Source organism: Siniperca chuatsi, linkage group LG15 (assembly GCF_020085105.1).
Source record: "Siniperca chuatsi isolate FFG_IHB_CAS linkage group LG15, ASM2008510v1, whole genome shotgun sequence".
NCBI classification, from domain to species: domain Eukaryota; kingdom Metazoa; phylum Chordata; class Actinopteri; order Centrarchiformes; family Sinipercidae; genus Siniperca; species Siniperca chuatsi.
The window spans coordinates 21,467,718-21,489,933 of NC_058056.1; the positions used below are offsets into that span (position 1 = coordinate 21,467,718).

The 22,216-nt window shown below is 39.3% G+C and overlaps 1 protein-coding gene across 3 annotated transcripts in view; it reads left to right on the top strand.

Moving 5' to 3' along the window:
• Positions 1 to 85: 85 nt before the first annotated feature.
• slc25a21 (solute carrier family 25 member 21) overlaps positions 86 to 22,216 on the top strand; it is an 87,761-nt gene continuing 65,630 nt past the window's right edge. Inside the window, exons 1-2 of one of the 3 annotated variants that reach the window (XM_044166175.1) lie at positions 86 to 329; positions 452 to 540. In XM_044166175.1, the coding sequence (XP_044022110.1) occupies positions 471 to 540 (70 nt within the window). In that variant the 5' untranslated portion in view covers positions 86 to 329; positions 452 to 470. Of the gene's footprint in view, positions 330 to 451; positions 541 to 1,632; positions 1,910 to 22,216 lie in introns of those variants that run through there. The other 2 variants (XM_044166177.1, XM_044166176.1) reach the window with 2 other exon arrangements.

Sequence of the window (22,216 nt, forward strand, 5' to 3'; positions counted from 1 at the left end):
ACCTTTGTGCTCATTATGTGATTGTTTGCCTTATATTGATAAAGGGCCATGGGTCAGGGCCATGGGTCAGAGTTTATCCATTTCTTATTTACAATAATCAAACACTCCATGGCTGTGAGGCAATGGGAGGGTAAATCTGAACCAGCAGCTCGGTGCTGGTAATTGATTCCATATTAGCCTAGCCTAGCCTGTGAGCAGTCGGAGAGATATTGCTGCTGCGCTTTCTCCAGCGTGGACTGCTCCTACAGGAGAAGAATAACTAACTCTCAGGTAACTGAAGCGTGCGAGACGAGATACAGCCGAGCGACCTCACGACACAGCAGGAGCAGGTAGGGTGGCTGTTCCCCAGCGCTAATGCATACTGTCACAGTGTCTTATGACATATGAATTCACGCTAGGTTACAGTATAGACAACGTTTAACGGTTTTATATCGTATGTTTGCTTTGGTAGGAAACCTGAAACACTAACAATGACAACCAAAAAGCCGCAGAGCATACTCCGGGAAGCTTCTCATCAGATTATTGCCGGTGGATCCGCTGGTAAGTCCAACAATTGTTTCACTATAACTTTTTTGGAACGACTGATTCAGACTATGCAATAGTTTAAGGTGTGTGCACGCTGCTAAATGTATGTAGCATAGCCACAGTGTTACACATTTAACAAAAATGCAGTCGCGCCCTCCTCATTTACCTTTCCACCAAAACGGTACATGTTTTCTGTTTGTAACTGTTACTGCATATGAGCTAACCGACGAATTATTTAGCGGAAGGTCTGTGGCTCGCATAGCCAAAGATTATGCATGTGTTACCAAGATTATTCTCAACCTTTTCACATGCTGAATCCCTTGTGTGTTCACGGAAGTGCCGCCGGGTCTGGAATCATTGCGCATGCGTACAACTATGGACACATCCATGGGATAAGCAGGAATGTCATGTGATTCTGCAGGGTTTAATTTTTACCTACGTGTTTTTATGCAAGGAACTTATGTTAATGATCATTTTCATTATGTGGCATTGACTGTTACCATTATATCTAAATATTTAAACTGTTTTGCAACTACTACAACAGCACTACAGTATGCCTGTGTCCTAAAGGCTGGAGGATATACAAGGTTAGTGGGGAAAAACATTGCACATGTCATTGTACAGTGCGACTTGTTGTCTGTGCATATGACGATGAAACTTTGTAGCTTGAATTAAATCTTGACATGCGCAGTAATAGCCCTGATCCAGAACTATCTTGGATGGCATTCAGAAAATGTCTTATGGGAAAATGTTGAAAATAGAAACTCACCAGGTAGAAGACACTTATATCAGCATCTTAGCAGGCAGAAAAAGTAAGGTGTGTGTGTACAGTAAAAAAAGAGAGGAGGGTGGAGAGGAGCTGACTCCCAGTAAAGCCAATTTATAAACAATGCAAAGTTAAAGGTGGTGCAGGTTTATATCTTGCTCTCTGACCAGATCAGCAGCTGTGCTCTCAGTGCAGCCACTAGTGTTTTTTTTATTGTATTGTTGCAATTCAAATTCCGGCCACCGGTGGCAGCACCGAGCACGCAGCTGCTGAGCAGCACTCCGGTCAGTAAGTGAGGAAGAAATACCGCGCCATATTTGATTTTTGTTTAGGTTTGTTTTGACTTTGTATTCTTCCCCTAGCGAGTTGTATGAAAGGCTGAGTGACTGAAATGTTGATAGAGAGACTGCTGTGCTATGAATAAGCATAATGAGAACAACATTTTGGACCTGTGTTGGCTGTGAGATTTCCGCTGAGTTTAGCCCTATATCTGGCAGGATATTGGACTTGTGAAATATTTTTCACGATGAAGCTACTGCTGTAATCTGTCCAATCAACCTAATGCACAATTTTAGGGGCCTTTCGTAGGCTTGATGACCAGCCGTCATTATAGAACCGGTAAGTTAACTAAATCTAACTAGCTAACTGGAAAAACAGCTGATTAAAACCCTTTCAGAGTGACGGGAAGACAATTGGAGGTAAGCCTTAGTTTTGTGCCTCGTTGATTCATTGATTCTACAGATCCGGCTTTGTGGGTGTAGCTTAATCATGACAAATCTAATGTAAAAATAGTGGTTATATTGGAGTCAGACTGAGGCTTCCTTTGTGACTTTTGCTCTCCATACATTAGTCTGTGATTTGGAATTCAATTAAATACAAATCACGGACTACATAAGGAGTGCTGAGGTCACAAATGGGGCTAGATGTAGAGTAGTATGTGCTAGAGTCCAGACTTGACTCCAGATAGAACAGATGCAGTGTCTAACCAAGGAAGTGAGCAGAAGTCAACCCTCTCGCCTCTACTATTCCTTCCGCCTCACATTGTCTGCAGTGACTTAATATTACAGGACTGACACGTTGCCAACTCGTGTTTGCTGAAGCAGAGGGGCAAAGTAAAGACAGACAGAGAGAGACAGCAGCTGGTGGAGAGGGTATTCAGAATATCCTGATAATTTACCCGTGATGACAGATGTGGTGGAGGAGGAATCCCACCAGAAGTCTTCACCCTATGTTTTATGTGAATTGGGTGTTACAGATGATGAAACATGAACAGACACGTGAAGACTTGAAATATAATTTTGAATCAATTTTTGGTTGCAGAGCCAGAGATTTAGGCATTTTATCAATCTTTTTTTTAAAAATTCAGTTGGGCTTTATTGGCATGGGAAACAGATGTTAACATTGCCAAAGCATGTGTAAAATAAAAACATACATAAACAGAAGAATTGTGATATTAAAATATATACAGATAAGTAAGATGGGATACTACTACGACTATTAATAAATTGTAGACTTGCAGTCAAAATACAAATACAAACAGTGTGTGTAGGTCATTCACTGTGCCTTAGGTTGTGGCATGTTGATATATACTGGGCAGCAAGATATACCCTGTCTCCTTCTCCTAGGAGTATTTTTAATTTTGAGAGGTCATTTAGCTCTTTGTTAAAGAAAACGTTCCTTATTTCATTGAATGTTGTACATTGTAGGAGGAAGTGAATCTTTGTCTCAACATCACCTGTCGAACAGTGACCACATATTCTGTTTTCTTTTGGTTACCATGAGTTTTTGTGTCTTCCTTTTTCGATTGCCACTTTGTGGTCACTGAGCCTGTACTTGGTTAGGATCTGTCTCTGCTTTCTGTCTCTGATAGTAACATTCTGACTCTCTCTAACACCTACCAAAATGATCACACCTACGGAGTAGTTTTCTTGCCACAATCATTTTGAGATAGTTGAGCCACAAAATGGCTTTTCAAACAAGACACACCCAAGCCTTTACAAACAGGTAAATTGCCTGCAGAGTGAAGTAGGAGTGGACTGAATTTTAATTGGGAAAGATTTGCATATTGAATCTCATTGTTGAATCGTCTGCCTTGTAAGTCCCATATTTAGGAGGATGTCAATTGCATGAAAAGATGGTGAATTCTCTTGTGTGTCAAACTCTTTTGTCATGCACGTTATGTAAAGGCGAGTTCAAAACCATCATTTTACATTCCTCAAATCTTTGAGCAAGGTTGTGCAAAAATATGTGGTTACACCAGCACGTCCTTGTAAGAAGTGTATCTCTAAAAATATAGTAGTTTTCATTTTGCTTGTATTGTAGCAGTCAAGCGCTAAATGTTCAATGAAGGAAGTATGATATGCAAATATCATGTTCCTTTTATCTTACTTATTTGTAAACAAGTAACAATACAAATTTATCAAACAAGCAAGACTGCGAAGGGATTATCATGAGTAAGGGTAGACTGTCTCTTTATGGTGTCAGTTTTTTTTTTTTTGTCCAGACTAACAAGCCAACAGCTGTAAACAATAAGGACCACAAAACTCTTTCCTCATGTTTTTATTCCTGGTGTTGTTGCTGTGCTCACTCACCAAGTTGATCAACACTGAAGGCTGTTTTTTATCTTTCTGTCCACAGTGTCCAGAGTCTTCAGCAAAGCCTATATCCCAATATATCAGAAATGACAAAAATACATTGTAAGTCATTACTTTAGAAATGCCAAACATTTAATTTCTTAAATTTTTTTATCAAATGCGTGTGCATGTGGGCCTATTCATTATAGGAGTATTTGTGATATAGTTTAATTTGACATATTTAGATTTCACTATAGAAACAGTTAAATGGACATAAAGTAACTTTTTATTTCACCATTGCAGAAAATGACCATAATCAGCACAAGTGACTCAACAAATGCTTAAGAAATCTCTTTCCCAACATGGTTTGCCAACACTATGTTCTCTTCCCTCCATCTACCAACAGATTTTCCATCATGGACATTGCACAAAACATTTACTTTGTTTATTATGCTACCCCTATACTGCATTTTGTTTGGATCTCTGCTCTCTTTAGCTTGCTTACGTGAGTCTATTGTAAGTTGCAGTCTGCTATTAAGGGATTAAAGGGGTGTTTCAGATGTCCTGTCGTTGTTGTTGCAGTTCCTGTGGTTACTGATAGAGGTTGGTAGAGGTCCTATATTATTCAATGAATGGTTCACTTCTAAACTAAAATAGTAATTATCTACTTATAATTCATGTTACAGCCAGTACAAATGTGCATGTGCTAAGTTGCCACTCTGTCCTCTCATTAAAGTTAAAGATGTAATCGTTTTACTGCTCCAAAAAATTATAAAATGTCAGAAGTTTCTCTAAACAGCTTGGTTTCGGTTCCTAAAGTCCAATATTTACCTCATTTTCCCCCAATACTTTGCTCACATACAATGGTTTATTTAAGAAGGAACAAACAGTGGCTCCCAACAGTAGTAGTTCTGGCTTTTCTACAGTTGTGAAAAAACAAGACTTTGGGCCAAGAGTGCACTTGTTCAGCTACAAAACTCAGACAAATGTTTTTTTTGTTTGTTTTTGTTTTTTTGCTTTTATATATGTTTTTTATTTTGTGAGCTCTGCAAAGATGGAGGACAGTGAATGGAAGCTGTGTCTATGTGTGTTGGTCGTATGAACGTCAATTGACTTGCAAGTTAGATAATGATTGATGAATAATTTAAATTGGCAATGAACAGTTCTTTTCATGCTACTTATGAAGTACTCAGGGTGCGACTTGTCTCAGGTGATGTTTTTATGGGAAATGAGATGTCATATGTGCTCTGGCATTGTTGCTTGTCCCTACCGGCTTACACCTCACAAGCCCCCTGGGTCTGACAATCTGCTGTCCCGAACCTCCAACCAGAGGCTAAGGGGGTTTCGTCTGTCTTCGCCAAGAATGATGAGACAGGTTTTAACTCTGAGCAGAATGACCTCAGTGTTTCTCCTCAGCTTCACTCTACCTCCCCTCCTTTTCATCCAGATTCACTATTAACGAGGATGGAGACAGACTGGTGTTAATTTATGTGCGAGCCGGTCACAGAGCCTATAAGTTGAGTGTAAATTAAGGGGAGAAAGCTGCATTTGGTGCTTTGTAAAGTCATCTGAGCCCAGTTTGGCATTCTGTGGTGCAAGCTGGCACCAGTTATTTCTGTCTCTGTGTTGAGAGCCTGCTGGAATACAGTATGCTGATTTTGAGTATGCATTTTTCTGTGTATGTTTTTAGACCTGAAACGATTAATGAATTAGTCAATCGACAGAAAAATACTTATTTATTTTTTTTGATAATCGATTAATTGTTTTTGTCTTTTTTTTTTTTTTTTAAGCAAAAATGTAACCAAATATTCTCCAGTTCAAGTTCCTCAATTAGTTAAGGCAAAGAAAAGGAAATCCTATCGGGGATTCCCATCCTGCGAGTCAAGACCCCTCCATTGGGTAACAGGATAAATCTGAAGGGTTCATAAGATGCTTAATGGGATAGATTAAGAAGAAAAGAACAACGGTCTGCCACACAAATTTGTAATCTAATTTCCAATCTTCTGAAAAGTTTTGGTCTTTGGGCCTTGTAAGTGTATTAAAATGAGACTGTGAGAAGTTTAGAGGTCAATTTGTAATTTACATACCTCTGACACTTGTGATGAGGGATAGCAATTAGACACTGCTTTATTTTAAGAGATCATATCTTTAGGTTCTGGAGGGGTAGTCGGGTAAAACAAGTTGTTTGATTACATCCTCTTGGACTTCGGGAAATTGTTGTGGCCATTTTGCTATTTTTTGACATTTTATAGCCCAAACGCTCGATTAATTAAGAAAAATATTTCAGGTGAATCAATAATGAGCATAATCGTTAGCTGCAGCCCTGGTATCTTTGTTGGCGTTATTACCAGTGTATTTCCTATGAGTCTAAATTCCACATGGTTGTGCAGTAATTATTAAAACATCATATACTCATTTTATTCCGCAGGGCGGATGTGTGCATTGGTAATGAATGTCTTCTTCTTAAGGAAGTTCACTTCCTAACGTCCATTCCCATTTTGTCCACAAGGGGGTAGTAGTTGCATACTATATCTTTTTTTTTCATGGTAAAGGGATGTTGCAACGTTTCAGTGGTTAGGTCATAACTTTTGGATACAGGGAGACAGACGTGATGCATGGGTGCTCTGCAGAGTAGGCAGCTTTAAAGTTTTGTGGGAAAAAAACCCCAAACAAACAATAAAAGTCCATTAAACGATGGAAGTAGGGGCAAATAATAATAATAATAATAATAATAATAATAATAATGTCATTATGATTGAATACATAGTGAACCAAATTAAAAAAAAATGGAAATCTATCTAGTTACATGCTCATTGCTGCAATGTTTTCTCTAAGTCCTTTGTTATTTCCTTCGTAGATGCATTTTTTAAAACTCCGTGAGTAAATCGATCCGTCTCCAGCAAATGGACTGTGACGACATGAGACAGACGCCCCGCGTGTGATTACTGCAGCTCCCCCTCCAGACTGTCAGAGCCTCGTTTCAGACTGCACCGCAGCTCTCCTGATTTAATTGGTTTTAAACAGTGGACCTGAAATCAGTCGGGAAAGAACAAATAAAGCCACTTAGCCTAAAATGAAGGAAAGGAAGAAAGGAGGAGAGGGGGAATCAAATAAATAAAGTCAAACAGTGTGTGTGTGTACTTGAGGAGGTTATCCACTGACAGAGACTGCAGTTAGCAATGAGCGATTCCCGAGTGGCTGCACCAATCACAGCCGAATTAGGCCTAATATTTATTTCCAGAAACAATTGTGCATGTTTCAGCGGGGCTTTGATTGAACTCCCGGTGGACATGTTGTAGACAGATGTTTAGATGACCTCATGTTTGAAGTAATGTTGATTCTGGATGGGGGTGCCTGTTCCTCTAAATCAGCTCCCTCTGCCTCCCATCTTTTTTTTTTCCTACTCAACTCTCTGTCTGGGAGGGCATGCGGATGCTCACGTCCTTCATATTTAACGTGTGCTTTGGCTCGCATTAAATAGCACCCATTAACATTTTTTGTTCCATCCTTGACAGACAGATGTCCATGGGGGTCGTGGATGGCTTGGTTAAAATGAGCCATGATAGTGCTGAAGGATGGCTACTTAACCGGACACATCTGTCTTTTGTTCTCACTGCTTCTCTTTATACGTGTCTGTTTCAGAACGAGGCCAGAATTAAACATTAGAGGAAAGTGCATCGATGATTCGAAGTTTTCTGATAATCAATTTCTTGATAGACGTGATCTCAGACATTAATTTGAGTGAATTTCTCCTCGTGCTTTTTTATTAATTAATTGCATGCTGCAGGGTGTGCAGACAATAATTAAAGTAACCCCTCATTTAATTTGGAAACATTACAACACACCAACATTCCTAAAATAAACACACAAGATTTATTATCTCGGTCAAATAATTACCGTCCTCGGCAAATGTGAATGATCACAATGTCATAAGAAATTAGTTGAATGCGAACCGGCATTAAGTCTAATTAATGCACTACAAATCTGTGGCATCCCAAAATAGATTGTTTAACTGGCACTAAAATGCTGATGATAAAATAATGAATGCTTTTGCGCAATTTCTGTGGCATTGGTTAATGTATTTTAAATCAGTGACATAATTAAATGATTAGGCTTGAATTATCCGTCATATGTAAAATGAAATTATATTACCTACTTTTACTGGGGTTCATTTTAACACACAAAATACTTTTTAGAATTAATTTGACAAAAAAAATATATATCTTGAACTATAATATCTCCCGAAGTTGGTCACTGCAAATGTGCACTAAACGCACATTATTTCCAAAGCACAGGGGAGTATCACGGTTATTTTTCGTTAGGGACAGATGTTAGTAACCTCAGCTCATGCTTACGCTTCAAAAAGACTGTGGGTGCTGGCTCGTGTGCCTTTTGGCTGAGTTCCTGCGCTACAATCAGCGTAGCTAATGACTGCGTTCTGACAGCAATATGCCTGCGAAGATGCTCAGTCATCCAGGTCGGATAAAGTCAAACAAGAAGTCCCTAATGGCTGCCTGTTAAATCAGCAGAAGGCCCTATATAGGTTCCAAAAAATATTTCATAATTAAAAAAAAACAAACAACTAAACATATATTTGTTTATTGTAAAAAAAAAAAAGTAAAACCATTTCAGCAGACATCATTATGACCCGACCTCCTTGATTTACCTATTAAATACGCATTTTATCTTATGTAATGCCAGCAGCTAAGTCAAAAACATGCATCATGGAATCTTTATTTGACTGCGTTTGAGTTTCAGCTGCAGGTGAGGCCTCTCACAGGCTTCAGGCTGCATGTGAATCATCGTTATTTGAGAAATGCCATCAATTTTCACTGAAAGCACCTCTGCCCCGCACTGAGATCTGTCTCTGTCACATTTTTGGACGTAACAAACGAAGAGGACGGCAACGGAGTCCTCAAATATACACAGACATGGCAGCAGAAATAGTCTCTTGGGCGTAAAAGTTGTAAAACATGCCTGACAACTAAAATGAACTGAAGAAACTGTTCCATAACCACCATTTGGCTTTTTTTGAAATGGTCTGCATTGTAAGGTTGCGACATGTTAGGCCAAAGCTAAACGGGGCAAGTTTGTATTCCAGTAATGATATTTTTAAGACGTCCATCTTGTTTTAATGCAGCGACTATATATGCTTTAACAGAAGCATGCATTAGATACGCACTGAAAGTCTGGACAGAAATAAAGACGTGTGTCCCAGTTTAGTGAGGGCCTGTGATGTGATGTATGAGCCCCAGTCGCGCTCACGACGTTATCTTAATGACATGATTTATGAAAACGGTTCACTGGCGGAGTTGGGGGGACCGGAGGCGGCCGGGCTGTGAGGGAGGGAGACTCCTCTGTTGTTACCGCAGAGGCGGCCTGAAATGAGCCCAGCCAAGACGCAACGCGCAATTACCGGATTGTACTTGCTCGAGCTCGCACGGGCACGCGCACGGCTGAACTTCGAGCCAAGAGAGGCCGCGTGCACCGCAGTGACTTCTGAATCAGCTGTTCGTTAGGCAGGAAGCGAGGCCAGTGGGTTATTGGGTTTTAGGTGACACACTACTGCATCATTAATGACACGTTTGCATTATTGCATAACAAATAACACTTCATCCATAATTAGAGCTAATGCCATTAAAACACTAATGGGCTTACATGTTCAATTACTCTTTGATTTTAATTAATAATAATTGGGCCTAGTGAATAGTTAGATATTGTTTTTCCATCGAGCAAACAGTAGCTATAGACACTGCTTGCTCAATACTTACAGCTTACTGTAATGCTGGATTTTCAAAATATGAACTACTAGTTGTGGAAAAAAGCACTTAATGAGTGTTAAAAATATGATATGTGTAATGCTTGGTGGAGTGATGTCACAAATAGCACAAACCGTCATCACATGAGAGTGATGATGTAAGGTTACATAATGTCAACAGTCCAGGGTCCCACTGATCACACTAATAGATAACCGATCTTGCAAAAGGAGATAGGTGCTCCAGGCAATTAATGGTTAACTCAAAATTGTTTTAGAATGATTTTATTTGTGGGCTCCCAGTTAATTATAACTGGTTATAGTCAGTAAGAATAGTGATTTGATGATGGTTTAGTGCATTAATAAGCAGCGTGGTGGCACATTTTTATTAGTAATTTACAGTTGTTTTAGCCAGTCAAGACTAAGAACCTTCACTTTTGAATGGTGAATATCATAGTCAGGCATGGCAACACACAGGACATTCATCATACATGCGAGTTTTTAGAATAATAATAATAATAATAATTATACTGTTATGGTAAGAATGGATTCCGTCAGATAATTATGATTGCTCAACATGGGAGGCTTTCTCTGGATCATTGCCTCCTATTTAGAGGTACCAATTATTAAAACCAGGACACTGCGCTGCAGGAAGCACAGTGGGGCTGACTTTAGATTGCGGCGCTAAGAGTATTTCATCACATCATTGCATGATTTCATACCGCAAACAAGATGATCACATAGGTCTTCTACACCTTTTGCCACATGACACTTTACCAGTCAGTATTACAGTAGTACAGGTCATTATTATGTGTGTGTAGAGGGGTATATTCAGAACAAAAAAAGCATGCTAAACAGGGAAGAGGACATATGTAAAGTAAGCACTGAGATCACTCAGCAATTCCATGGTAGTCGAATTGTGAAAAGTGAAGGCATACATAGTACAGCACATGGCAACAATAATAAAACTGGGAGGGAAATCAGCTAAACAAGCTATGCTTAATTGAGCACTTATACTAAGTAGTCAAGGGGCAAAGAGAGAGTGACCCTGTAAGAAAATGAAAGTTTACAGTTGTGAGACTGGACCGTGTGTGTGTGTGTGTTTTGCATGCATCTGGGATATGTATTCGTGCAAAAGAAAAGGGCTGCGTGTGCGTGCCTGGGCTATATTTTCATGCCACGAAATGGTCAAGTGTACGTGTTTGTTTGTTTGTTTTGCGTGTATGTGCATCCGAGTGAGAAATGTATGCCGGGAAATTGGATATAATTGCGTGTGTTTGTGCAAGACATGCGTGCACATCTATCTCAATAGATATATTTAAGCTTGTGTGTGTGTGTTCTGCATGCGTCTGGATTATGTTTTCAGATGCATGTATATTTTTGAGGCCGGCTCTGTCTTAAACCTCCTAATTAAGTCACAGTAGGAACAAGCTCTTCCTCTGGAGAGCTACTGTCTGTCATCTCTGCAGACGTATTATCTCACTGTGTGATTTTAGTAGATCTTTGATTGGACTCTGCTGCATTCAATGTTTTAAAAGATCCGTAAATATGAAGAGCAGAAAACAGCAAAAATGTACTTTTTTAAAATTTAGACTTAGAGCCGCAACATTCCCTCTGTTTATCATCTACCACCATGTTCCTCATGAACACTGACATGTGTGTTGAAAAGTCTCGAATTGGGCATTTAACCTCCTGCCCTGTAGCTCATAGCCACAGTTGGTAGTAGGTCAGACATATGGGTCTGCTGCACTGCGGTAGAAGTAACCACTGGATGTGTTCCTAATGCTGATTTTTCAGGCTCACCGGTTTTTGATCTTGTTTAATAGTTTTTGTTTTGTTTCAGGAAATCTTCGAAAAAAAAGTCAAGGCCAAGGCAAACCTCATGTTATTTCAACTGAATTTGATACATGATTCAAGAGTTCAGATACAGTAATTACAAACCCTCCGTGCTCCTGCTGTAAGCGCTGAAATATAAATAAACATAATAAGTACTGTCAAAAAAACAAAAACAAAACCGGACAAACTAAAAACCCTGAATTACATGGCTGTTTCCGTGTGTATGTATTTGTGTGTGTGTGTGTGTGTGCGTGTGCGTGTATGGGATGTGTGCATTGTGTGTGTCTGCCCTGTGATTCTCTGGATGAGCTGGAAATTTATAACACAGGTTTTTACAGTAAGCCCCAGCCAAAAACTGTAATTCTTTCTCCCCTTTTAGCTCCGTAGTTGGGAGACAGGCCTGCCCACTTTGGGTTAACTCTATCAAGATGAACAGCATTTGGGCCAGTGCAGTAATCATAATGTAATTTGTTGTGCTCACGGGCCAATTTGTGTCGTTTGAGAGGAAATATCCCGTGCCTGGTGGCCATGCGAGAGCATGTCCCGGGGAAAGGCTTTAATTAGGGAAGTTCAAATTTATAGACACTTTGTATTATTTCTGATCTTGAGCGGTTGGAGGATGACATATTTAAGAGGACGACCCTGGCAGAGGACGAGGAAAAATTTGATAATGAGAAACAAAACTGAATGAAAGGTCATGTTAGGAATTTGTTTACCATTTCATTATCATTTTGAAATCAAAGAGTCCTGCAGTGAAATCAAAGTAGACACAAATGTCACGGTCTGGAAAGAGCTTACAGAACAGCGAGAGGTATGCACCAGTTCTCTTTTAGTTTGTTTGAAATGAGAGCAAGGGATGGAGATGTGAAAGAAGCTGCCGAGATGTAGAAAAGAGCAGTGTGTTAGTGTGTTAATGTTCATCTCTTGGTAAGGCGGCAATTCTGAGACTGATGAAGTATGTTTGTCTAAATTTATTTGGTTTAGATTTCTGATGAAAAGACACTGAGAGTAAAACTGAGGAAAAAAAATCCACGCTTTTAAAATTTTGGCTTAAATTTGCTGCACAACTTTTTAATGAGGATTAAAATGTTTAGCCTTTAGAGGAGAATCTGATCCAAATATGTCATGAATACGATGACTCAGACAGAGTGACTAGAGGGCAGAAGAGAGTCGTATTGGTGCTTTTTAATCCGCCTCAGTAATGTATTGAGTTAAGAGTTTGTACTGTTCCCAGCTGCACTTTTATCAGTAAAGTGTTGTGAAGTTCATGGGTTTTAAGGTAGTATGAAGATGGATAACTTTGCTGATCCTTTTGCATGTATGCGCAAATGATTTCACTTAACCAAGACGTACAGCTCTCAAAATATGAGATAATCCCTTCACATCTGTGTTTAGTTTGCCGCAGGTATCACTGGAAATGTTAATATTACCAGTACGAAATACTTATTTATTCTGAAAGGCCTCCAAGCTTTCATTCAGCACACTGATTCTTGAAATTGTTTCATCCCACACCGAGATCCAAATCATGACTCAGAGATGACACAGGCTGTATTTTCTATGGCCTATGTGAGTTTTAAAACAAGCGTTCACACTGAGATGCGTTTAGTAGAACGGAGACCACACAGGGCGCCGGCCCAGCACCTCTGCAGTGTTAGAAGCAGGTACAGGGGGAGAGCAGTAGCTGAGAAATGGGTACGGAGGAAGGTTAAGTTATCAGCGGTCTGACAGGGCGAGCGCCCAGCTGGGCAGCCCTGTAATCAGAGGCTCTGACAGATGCTTTCTCGATAAGAATCCCCCAGAAGCTTTGGAGGAACACACAGGCGGCCAGCTGTTTGCATAGTAAGGCATTGATGTTAAGGTCTTCAAAAGGAGAATGGGAATCCAACAATAACTGTAGCAGTCTGTCTCTTTTCAAAGCATGGCACAAGTTTCCCTCTAGTCTGGAACAAATGTATTAGAACAGGTGATTTTTATTTTTTTAATTTTGTTTCTGTATTTGTATTCTAAGTTGGAGGTTTCTTTTTCCGGCCTGAATTAGTGTTTTCCAGGTTTGCACATGGTATGTAACGGTTAGAGGGGAATTATCAGTCAAAAAATTTTCCTCTGTCTTTGCCTATACCGCACAAGAAGAAATCTTTTGAGAGCTCCATTGGTGTTCTGGTCTTTCCTGAATTGCGGTACTCTCGGGTGTGTTTCATAATGGTACTTGGACCGTTGCAGTCTGATATATCGCACCCAGGGGAGAATCTGCACTCTGCACCAATCTATCAGTCCCCAGCCGGAGGAAGGCAGACTGACACACTCAGGCCTCTGCGATTATGGCCCCATCATATTCAGAATTTACTTTAAATTGATATGTTTTTGTTTTTTTTTCCATGAAGGAAACGTCTTGAGTGATCATACCCAGGCCTTTGCGGTTTTGCAGATGTTGTTTTTATTGTGATTACTTGAGGAAATGTTTTGTTAGTAAAAAAGTTTTCTGTAGGATTATTTAATTGTAGTTCAGTCATTTTGTATGCTGCTGGATAAGCAAGAGAATGCATGTTCATCAGTTAGTAGACCACCAGTTGTCAGTACACTTTATTTTAATAGTTCATTGATATTTATATCACGACACTTTCTGATTTAATACATTTATTATTCTAACTGTAATAATGATTGTAAAAATATTACTCATGCTAATTTTAGCAAACTTTACTTTCTACTTGATACAATAACACCACAGCTTTTGGTTTTTCTTAAGTGGAAAGGAGACAAGGTAATTACCCTTGGGGCAATTAGAGAAAGGGGCTGAGGGAGTAGGAAAGTCATTTTCTAACCCAAACATCCTGGTCCAAGGGGCCGGAGCGGCTGGACAGCCTCCTGGAGGCCGCTGGCTGGCTCGTGGGGAGCCGTTGGTGGGGAAGTGGATCAGGGTTTGTTTTCTTTCTCTAGAGGCAGGCCTCTGAAACTTCTGCCAGATGAACAGCACCTGAAACGCAGCAGCTCTCCCACCACCGTCAGTAGAGGGAGTGATTTACTGTACTCGGTCAGGCGTGCTCGTGTGCATGAAATCCTTTAGTCAGCTTCATCACACTGTAAGCAATATAGTGGATCAGGAAGGAGGGAGTTTGTTGGTGGTTGAGGCCCCAAATGTTATTTTAAGGTGGCTTCAAAATGTTTGTGTGGACCTGGTAAACATGCACAACCCACATAATATTGCCAGCTTATTACACTATGTAATAAGCTGGCAGTATACCAATAATTTGCAACCTAATTGCAGGACACATGAATGTGAAAAAGCAAATGTGGCTCCTGTAGCTTGCTTTTATTTTGGCAAATTATTAACCTGTACTGTAATCTTTAATATCGCATTTTTAAAACAGCAGAAATCAGAGTTTCCATTCAAGGCTATTTCCCTACATTGTTAACTGCCATTCAAACTATTTTAAGCAGTTGTCTTTTATACAAGGAAATATACAGTACCAGTCCCAGAAAGAACGGAAAAATCTTAGTTTAGTTGATATTATACAAGAAGGAAGGAGAACATGATATCACAGACAACTACAAAAGTCAGTGTTAACACATTAAAGTTCAAGACTTATTTCCATTATGGTCCTTGATGATTGCTCAGATGCAGGAGTCCTGGTGGCAAGGCGACATTAAACTACCAACAAACCCACACAATAAATACCTATATCACCATCAGTAAAAATCACTCCAAGCCAAACATCCAAAAATGAATTATAAAAAATTTCACTTTCAGTTCCAAGTTTGCCATAAGCCATAATAGAGCTACAATGATTAGTTGATTAATCGGTTAGTTGATCATCAGAAAATTAACAGGCAGCTATTTTGATAATTGATTAATCATTTAAGAATTTTTTAAAACAAATATCCCAAACATGATCTTCTCAAATGTAAGAATTTGCTGGTTTTCTTTGTCTTACATGCTAAACTGAATATCTTTTGGTTTTGGACTGTTGGTAGCTTAAAACAAAATATTTAAAAATGTCATCTTGTGCTCTATGAAATTGTAATGGATATTTTTCGCTTTTTTTCTGACATTTTCTAGACCAATCGATTAATGGATTAATTGAGAAAATTTATTCATTAATAAGACATATATAATCGTTAGCTGTAGCCCGAAGCCACGATTTGACCTTTTAAAAATTGTGGTTCTTACATAATGTACAAAGTTATTCCAATTCTTGGCACCACAGAACCTAAAGGTTCAATACCGACATAAGTACCTGTACTTATGTTGGTATTGAACGTAGCACAAATCGACAACACTAGCTGTAGTCTCATGGTCTTTAAGACACACTGTTATAAAATTTATATACCACACTGAGTTGTACTTGTATGACTCTATACTTCAAAGGTAACCTTAAAGGATAATAGACAAATAGGTTTACTGACTGAGGAAGGTTATCTCCCTGTTTGCGAGAGACACATGAGCTTTTTAAGAAAGAGAAGTCTATTTCTATTATGATACCAAATACATGGACAGTAGAAGTTCAGAAAGCAGCTGAAATCATGGTTGGAATAAGAGCTGAAACGATTAGTCAATTAATTAATTAGATGATGACTGTTGTTCACTGGTTTCAGCTTCTAAAATGTGAATATTGGCTCGTTTTCTTAGTCTCCCATGATAGTAAACGGAATCTTTTGGGGTTTTGGTCTGTTGGTCAAACAAACCTTACTCTAAGTGAGGACCATTTTTCACTGTTTTATTGACCAACATTTTATAGACTTTTATAAAGTATCTGTCATTTTATGGCCCAAACAAGAAAACAATCAAGAAAATCATTGACAGTCTAATTGATAATTAAAATAATTATTTGTTGCAGCTAGTTGGGATTGTTAAGATGTCAGTAAGTGCACATATATGGAGGCTGGATTTAAAAGGGTGTAAGTGCATGATGTAGCTTGTTTGCCCATCAATACTGTGCCTGCCTTGCCTACAAAGAGTGCAGACAAACTGATGTGGTCATCGAAAAGAGTACATACAACAAGACAAGCAGAGGAGAGAAGATTGAAAATGACAGAGCAGAAAGATTTGGGAGTGGCTAAATAGAGGACAGAAAGAAAAAAGAGAAAGCACAAGAGAGCTCTGACACTATCCGGCCCGCCTTCTCATCCATTTGTGCATTCAATCTGAGAATCACTCTGTGCGCTGAGTCACAATACTGACAGTACGGGCCAGAGAGCAGTTCAGAAGCTTAATGGCTTGTGAGTGATACCCATCAGGAAAGAAACGGGGCAGAAAGCTCTACATAAAACCCTACATGAAAAATTGAGCTTTGTGGGAAAGCGAGAAGGGAAATGGGCGTTTTTCCATGTAGGTGAATCAAGCGGCATTTCATCTGAGGCACAGTGAGCTGACAGGCTCATATGACGAACGTAATCCGTTTATTAGTCATTTTAGTGAAGCCGATCCCCTCTCTTCCATAGTTTCATATAGTGTAGATCTTTAAATGTGTCCTGTGAAAGGAGAGAGAAGGAGGAGTTCATATTTGCATTCATGACTGGATGAGAATTAGTCTTGGACTCCTGACAAGAATCTCTAATGAGCAAACACTGGATGACATCATTTTGAGGTTTGGAGGGAATTAGCTTGATTAGAATAACCCTCCACTCTCACCTTGGCTCAGGCATCCAACTCCTCTGCAATCTGCCTGTCAATGCCTCCCTCAACTCCTATGGTTTTGGTTTGAGACTTTCCCCCCCACACTGTGGTGTGTTTAATGTGGAATAAGTACATTTAAGGAGGGAAGAAAAATGAGCGCTGGTGCTGACGTTTCGTTTAGCTCGATTTTGTTATTTTGTTGAACATTTTTAGCTGTTGGGGGGGGGGGGTGTCTGGTTTATTTGTCATTGTGAGTTTCCACAGTTTCTTCTTTGCTGGGATGAGTGAGGCTTGCCATCAGCTCTCTAAAAACAACAAGCCTCGCCTGCCAAACTTCCTAGATAATTAGTGAAGCATTTCACACTCTGCAGAACATCAAAAAGGAAATGGAAAATTGACAAATTAAGCATGTGGGAGGGGTTTTTCTGGAGTGGAGAGTTGGTGGAGCTCCAATATAGCACATGGTCACTCTAAAACATGCTTGCTGTATAACTTAGTCCAATTTACAGCAATCAGCAGTGCTGTGGTTTTTTTAATGCCCTGTTTTCATTCTTACAGGAGATTTTTTATTCTGAATTCATTAGCTAATTTATTTACTGTTGTTTATCATAGACGCCTCATAACTGATTATAAGCACCAAGATAAGTATGAGAAGAATGTGCTAAATTGTATTTTAATGCAGCCACAGCATGTCTTGAATAGGATTTTTTGGACAGAAAGAATGTTTTTAAATTTGGTTACCGCATTTTCTGGGTGGGTCAGACAGGCTGTAAAAACACAATCAAACACAAAGCCTGAAATGTGATCAAAAAGTGTTTGGTTTTGTTAAGTGCTGATTGTTTAACCTACTCGTTTGTGTAGTCTGTGCCTACAATGACTGCTGGGCAATTTACATTCTCATTATTAGCTCCTTCATAATGATTGTTCTTGCTGAAGGCAGGAAAATCCTGAGCATGTATTGTATTTGGCATTTAAAGGAATACTGATTGTGTCACTCAGTAATATCAAAGCTGGAAAGATGAAACTTTTCATGTGACAGTAAAATAATTTTTTTAGACATGAAAGTAAATGGTAGCTGAGTTTCCATCCAAATGTAACAGAAAATTGGCAAAAGACAATTCTAACTAATGCTCGTTTCCATCCACTACGGCTATGCGAATATTAGGAGTTGGTGCATGGAGATAAACAGTTGGTGGTGCTAATTTTCCAGTCAGGTGCCATTAAACCATTTCAGAAGAAGAGGGTGCATCAAGATGACATATGTTTTTTTTGGGGGGGGGGTTTGTTTTTTTCCAAAGTTTTGTTCACTAAAATTTATAGAAGATTATTTGGTGACAAACCTTAAAAAAATCAGCTATTTCTTTATTTGTTAGCTGCTGATGTTTATATGGTAATCCACATATATAGTACAGTCCAATAGTCCATCTTCATTTTGGGTCAAACAATCATGTCAAAGGATCATATGGCAAAAACATGGAATCATCCTTTAAAAGCAAAGATGTGCCTAAATCAAGTTTTATAATGCTTATACAAGTGCAAATATATGCACATACATCTTATACAAACTTACACATACATACATACAAACATACATACATACAAGCCCTTATATACACTGATCCTGGTTACCACACCCCATTCAGTCAGTCCTGCAGCCCCAGCCCATCAGAGCCAGGCCAACAGAGGAAACTGTCACTGTGTCCACTGTAGCACTCTGGAGAGTTGAACTTGACTGAAACATATGTCTTCAATTTTAATCGCTCTCCATTCCCCCAGATGGCTTGAAGGGGGGGAAGGTTGCCTGAGAAGCTGCGTTTCATGTAAGAATAATTTGTGCTAAGTAGCTGGGCGATCTGTTTGTTACGCTAGAGCTGACAGTTTGTTTATGTTTCTTGAGGAGTATGATGGATGGGGCAGGAGTTGATGCTAATTAGACTAAATTGTTGCGAAGAATGCTGAGGGTCTGCACCGCACTGCTGAGGCCAGTTTCCATTGTTCCTGCGTCTTCGCACTTTGGGCGTAATTGAATGGAGCTTGGGCCCATTCATCATGGTAGTGGGCGTCTAGGGCAGGAAACAAATGGCTGGACCTGGATGGAGAGATTTGGAGAGAGGAACTAGGGGTGACAGAGGGAGAGCTGGCCATTGGAGAAGGAAGATGTCATGAATTCCCTCCAGGCCAATTAGAACAGACACAACCGGAGTCCAACTGGCCATGAAATTAATGTTTACCCAGCGTTCTTAAACTCCTCCCCTTCAGCCTGACAGACATGGTCAACTGCAAAAGATGGCCATTAGGGAAAGCGTCACTGCATGTGCTTTCCTCTACAGACCATGTCATGTTCACTCTCCTCTTGCGTATGCTACAGATTTCACTTTGAAGGGGAACATTCAAATATAGAACTTTCACTTAATATTACTATAATTCAAGGATAATCATGCTAATGTTGGTAAACATGAACAGTGCTCTTTCTTCTGCATTAAGATATATCATCTGAGCTTCCTTCAAGACACTTAATGCGCATGGTTTTCTCCTTAGAATCATGCAAATGGATAAGGTTTTCCTGACAATATTTAATCGATTACTGGTTGATTTTTGAAACATGAATAGATGAGATAAAAGTTCAAAGGGTCAGCCCAGTGATTTAGTGTTGTACTTCCATAAAGTTGTGGGACTCACAAGCGTTCACATCATATGGGATGGATTGAAGAGATGGGAAAATTACCATATTAACGACTTGTGAGCATATATATATATATATATATATATATATATATATATATATATATATATATATATATATATATATATATACATATATTGTCTTATTATTTCGTAATTACGTCTTGGATGTTGACGTGAACACTATTAACAAGTCAGAAACTCATAATTACAATAACTCCGATATGACATGAATGAGACATTCGACTGTCCCTGTCTGGTAAATGCCCTCATTTTTCAAACTTCAGACCCCCAGTTTGTAACACAGGCTTACTGCTATAACATGAAGCGCTCCCTCCAAAGCCACAGAAGACATTATACAACTGTTTTCTCAGGCTGAGTGGTACTCTTCATGACTGAACTTTATGTGTAAAATTGATGGAGTTAGACTATGCTTCAGGGTTTTATGTGGGTCAGTATCTGTGCCAACTGAAGTCTACATCTGCCTGTGTGTAGTATTTGTGTGGCTCCCCAGGTCAGCACATACGGTGTTCCTTCCCTCAGTGTCGCTCACGTTAATCTGTTTTTGCCTCTTTCTCCCCCATGGTTATTTTTTTTCTCATTTGCTGTTTTTCCTGCAGCAGGAATATTTTGAAAAAGAGGAAGGAAAAAAGTGAGGAAATTAGTTTAAAAAACAGTTAGGCCTGTAAAGCCTGCCAGCTATGCTTTGGTGCTTGCTTTGACCAGTGCACATGCTATATGAAACTAACACAGTTATACGTACAGGTGACTGAGAATATTTCAGTCACCAATCAATTTAGGAAGGAGAAGATTATTCCTGCATCAGAGCAGAGTGAACATATGTTATATATATCCCACATTGGACCTTGTACTCCGTGCCTGGTATGTTGCACCAAGCCTGACAACACAACATACTTGACCCTCCAAATATGTCCAGTGTTTAACGCCCTAGTTCCTCATCCTAGAAACAAACCTGACATTGCATCTGCAAGTCATTAACCCTTAAACATGTGCAGTACAACAATGCCGTAAACAAAATGGCATTGTCACAGTTTCTACAAGTAAATGTGTGAAGTCGTAGCTAACAGAGAACAGAGCAGGGTCGTGCAGGGTGGACCCAGCACATGTTCAACCTCACACAGGCACACAGGCTTGACAAGGATTTGGTCCCCCCCACTTGTGGCCTAGTTCAGCTTGAGTTAACTTTTGAGTACCTCCAGTGGTCTGTTCTGTAAGCCAAAGATTATTGAAATATACTGTAAAATGTATGGAAAAAATTTCCTCAGATACTCAAACCAGTGTAACTCTGTCTAATGCATTTAAAAAGTTATGTGTTTGGACCACTTTCCCCTATCCTTCATCATTGTGTCTTGTTGAATACAGAATGTCAGTGTTTGTACATGTTTAAGCACATCCGTCCATTGCCAGTACACAGGGTGTAGCCAGGCCAACCAATTGACACCTATGGTCAATTTAGAGTTTCCCGTTCACTTGACCTGCTTGTCTTTGGACTATGGAAGGAAACAGGAGCACCCAGAGGAAACCTACTGTATGTGTATATGGGAAGAACGTATACATTTCATACCGAAAGGCCCCAGCCAGGTCGGACCTTGTTGCTGGTGACAGTGCTAACCACTGAGCCACCCTGCCATACATTTTACTACAAATCATCTATGCTTCAAAGCGTACTTAATCTTTAGGGTTTTTTTAATGCATATTTTGTATCTTTAAGACACATGCTTACTTTTTATTTAGTTTATGTCTAAAATTGCCTGATGGTAATCCATGTTAGCCGACTTTGTTTTAGTTTTGTAAAATGTAAAGTTCTCAACCATCATGAAACAATATGTGACTGAAATAAAAGATGTCATGATGTCCATTGTGTCAGCAGTGAAGTATTTGTTGTAAATTGGCTAAAAAAACATGCAATAACACCAGTATGGTCCTTTTTTTTAAAAATTAATTATTTGCCTACACTTCTGAAATTGCTGTTTGACAACTCTTAGAGAGCATGCCTAAACCTGCATTCAGCTATGACATGTTTATAGTATTTTGTGTTAGAGATAGCAATACATTGAAAAAGCAAGATAGAGATGTTTTTCCAGTTTTATAAAAGTGAGTGAGTAATGCACACAAAAGAAAGCAAAGTAAAATATTTGTCATAATGAACAGGCCATAAAACCGTGAATTTTCTTGGCTTGTTAAAGAAGACACGAAGTTGTTAAAGAAGTCAAGCAAGATGCTCTTGCTCTTTAATTCTGAGGAACAGACACCAAAATCTCACATTTGATGTTTTTAAATAGCTGAACTGAATTTCCTTGCAAACTTTGCAAGTGTCTTTGTAGCTGCACTGGAAATATCTCAAAGTGACTTCATGTCTGTGGTATTTTGGCACTTTCACTGGAATATGACAAATATACAACCAAACAATGAAATGGAGAAGTGCAAGGTGTATTGCCAATGCTTAT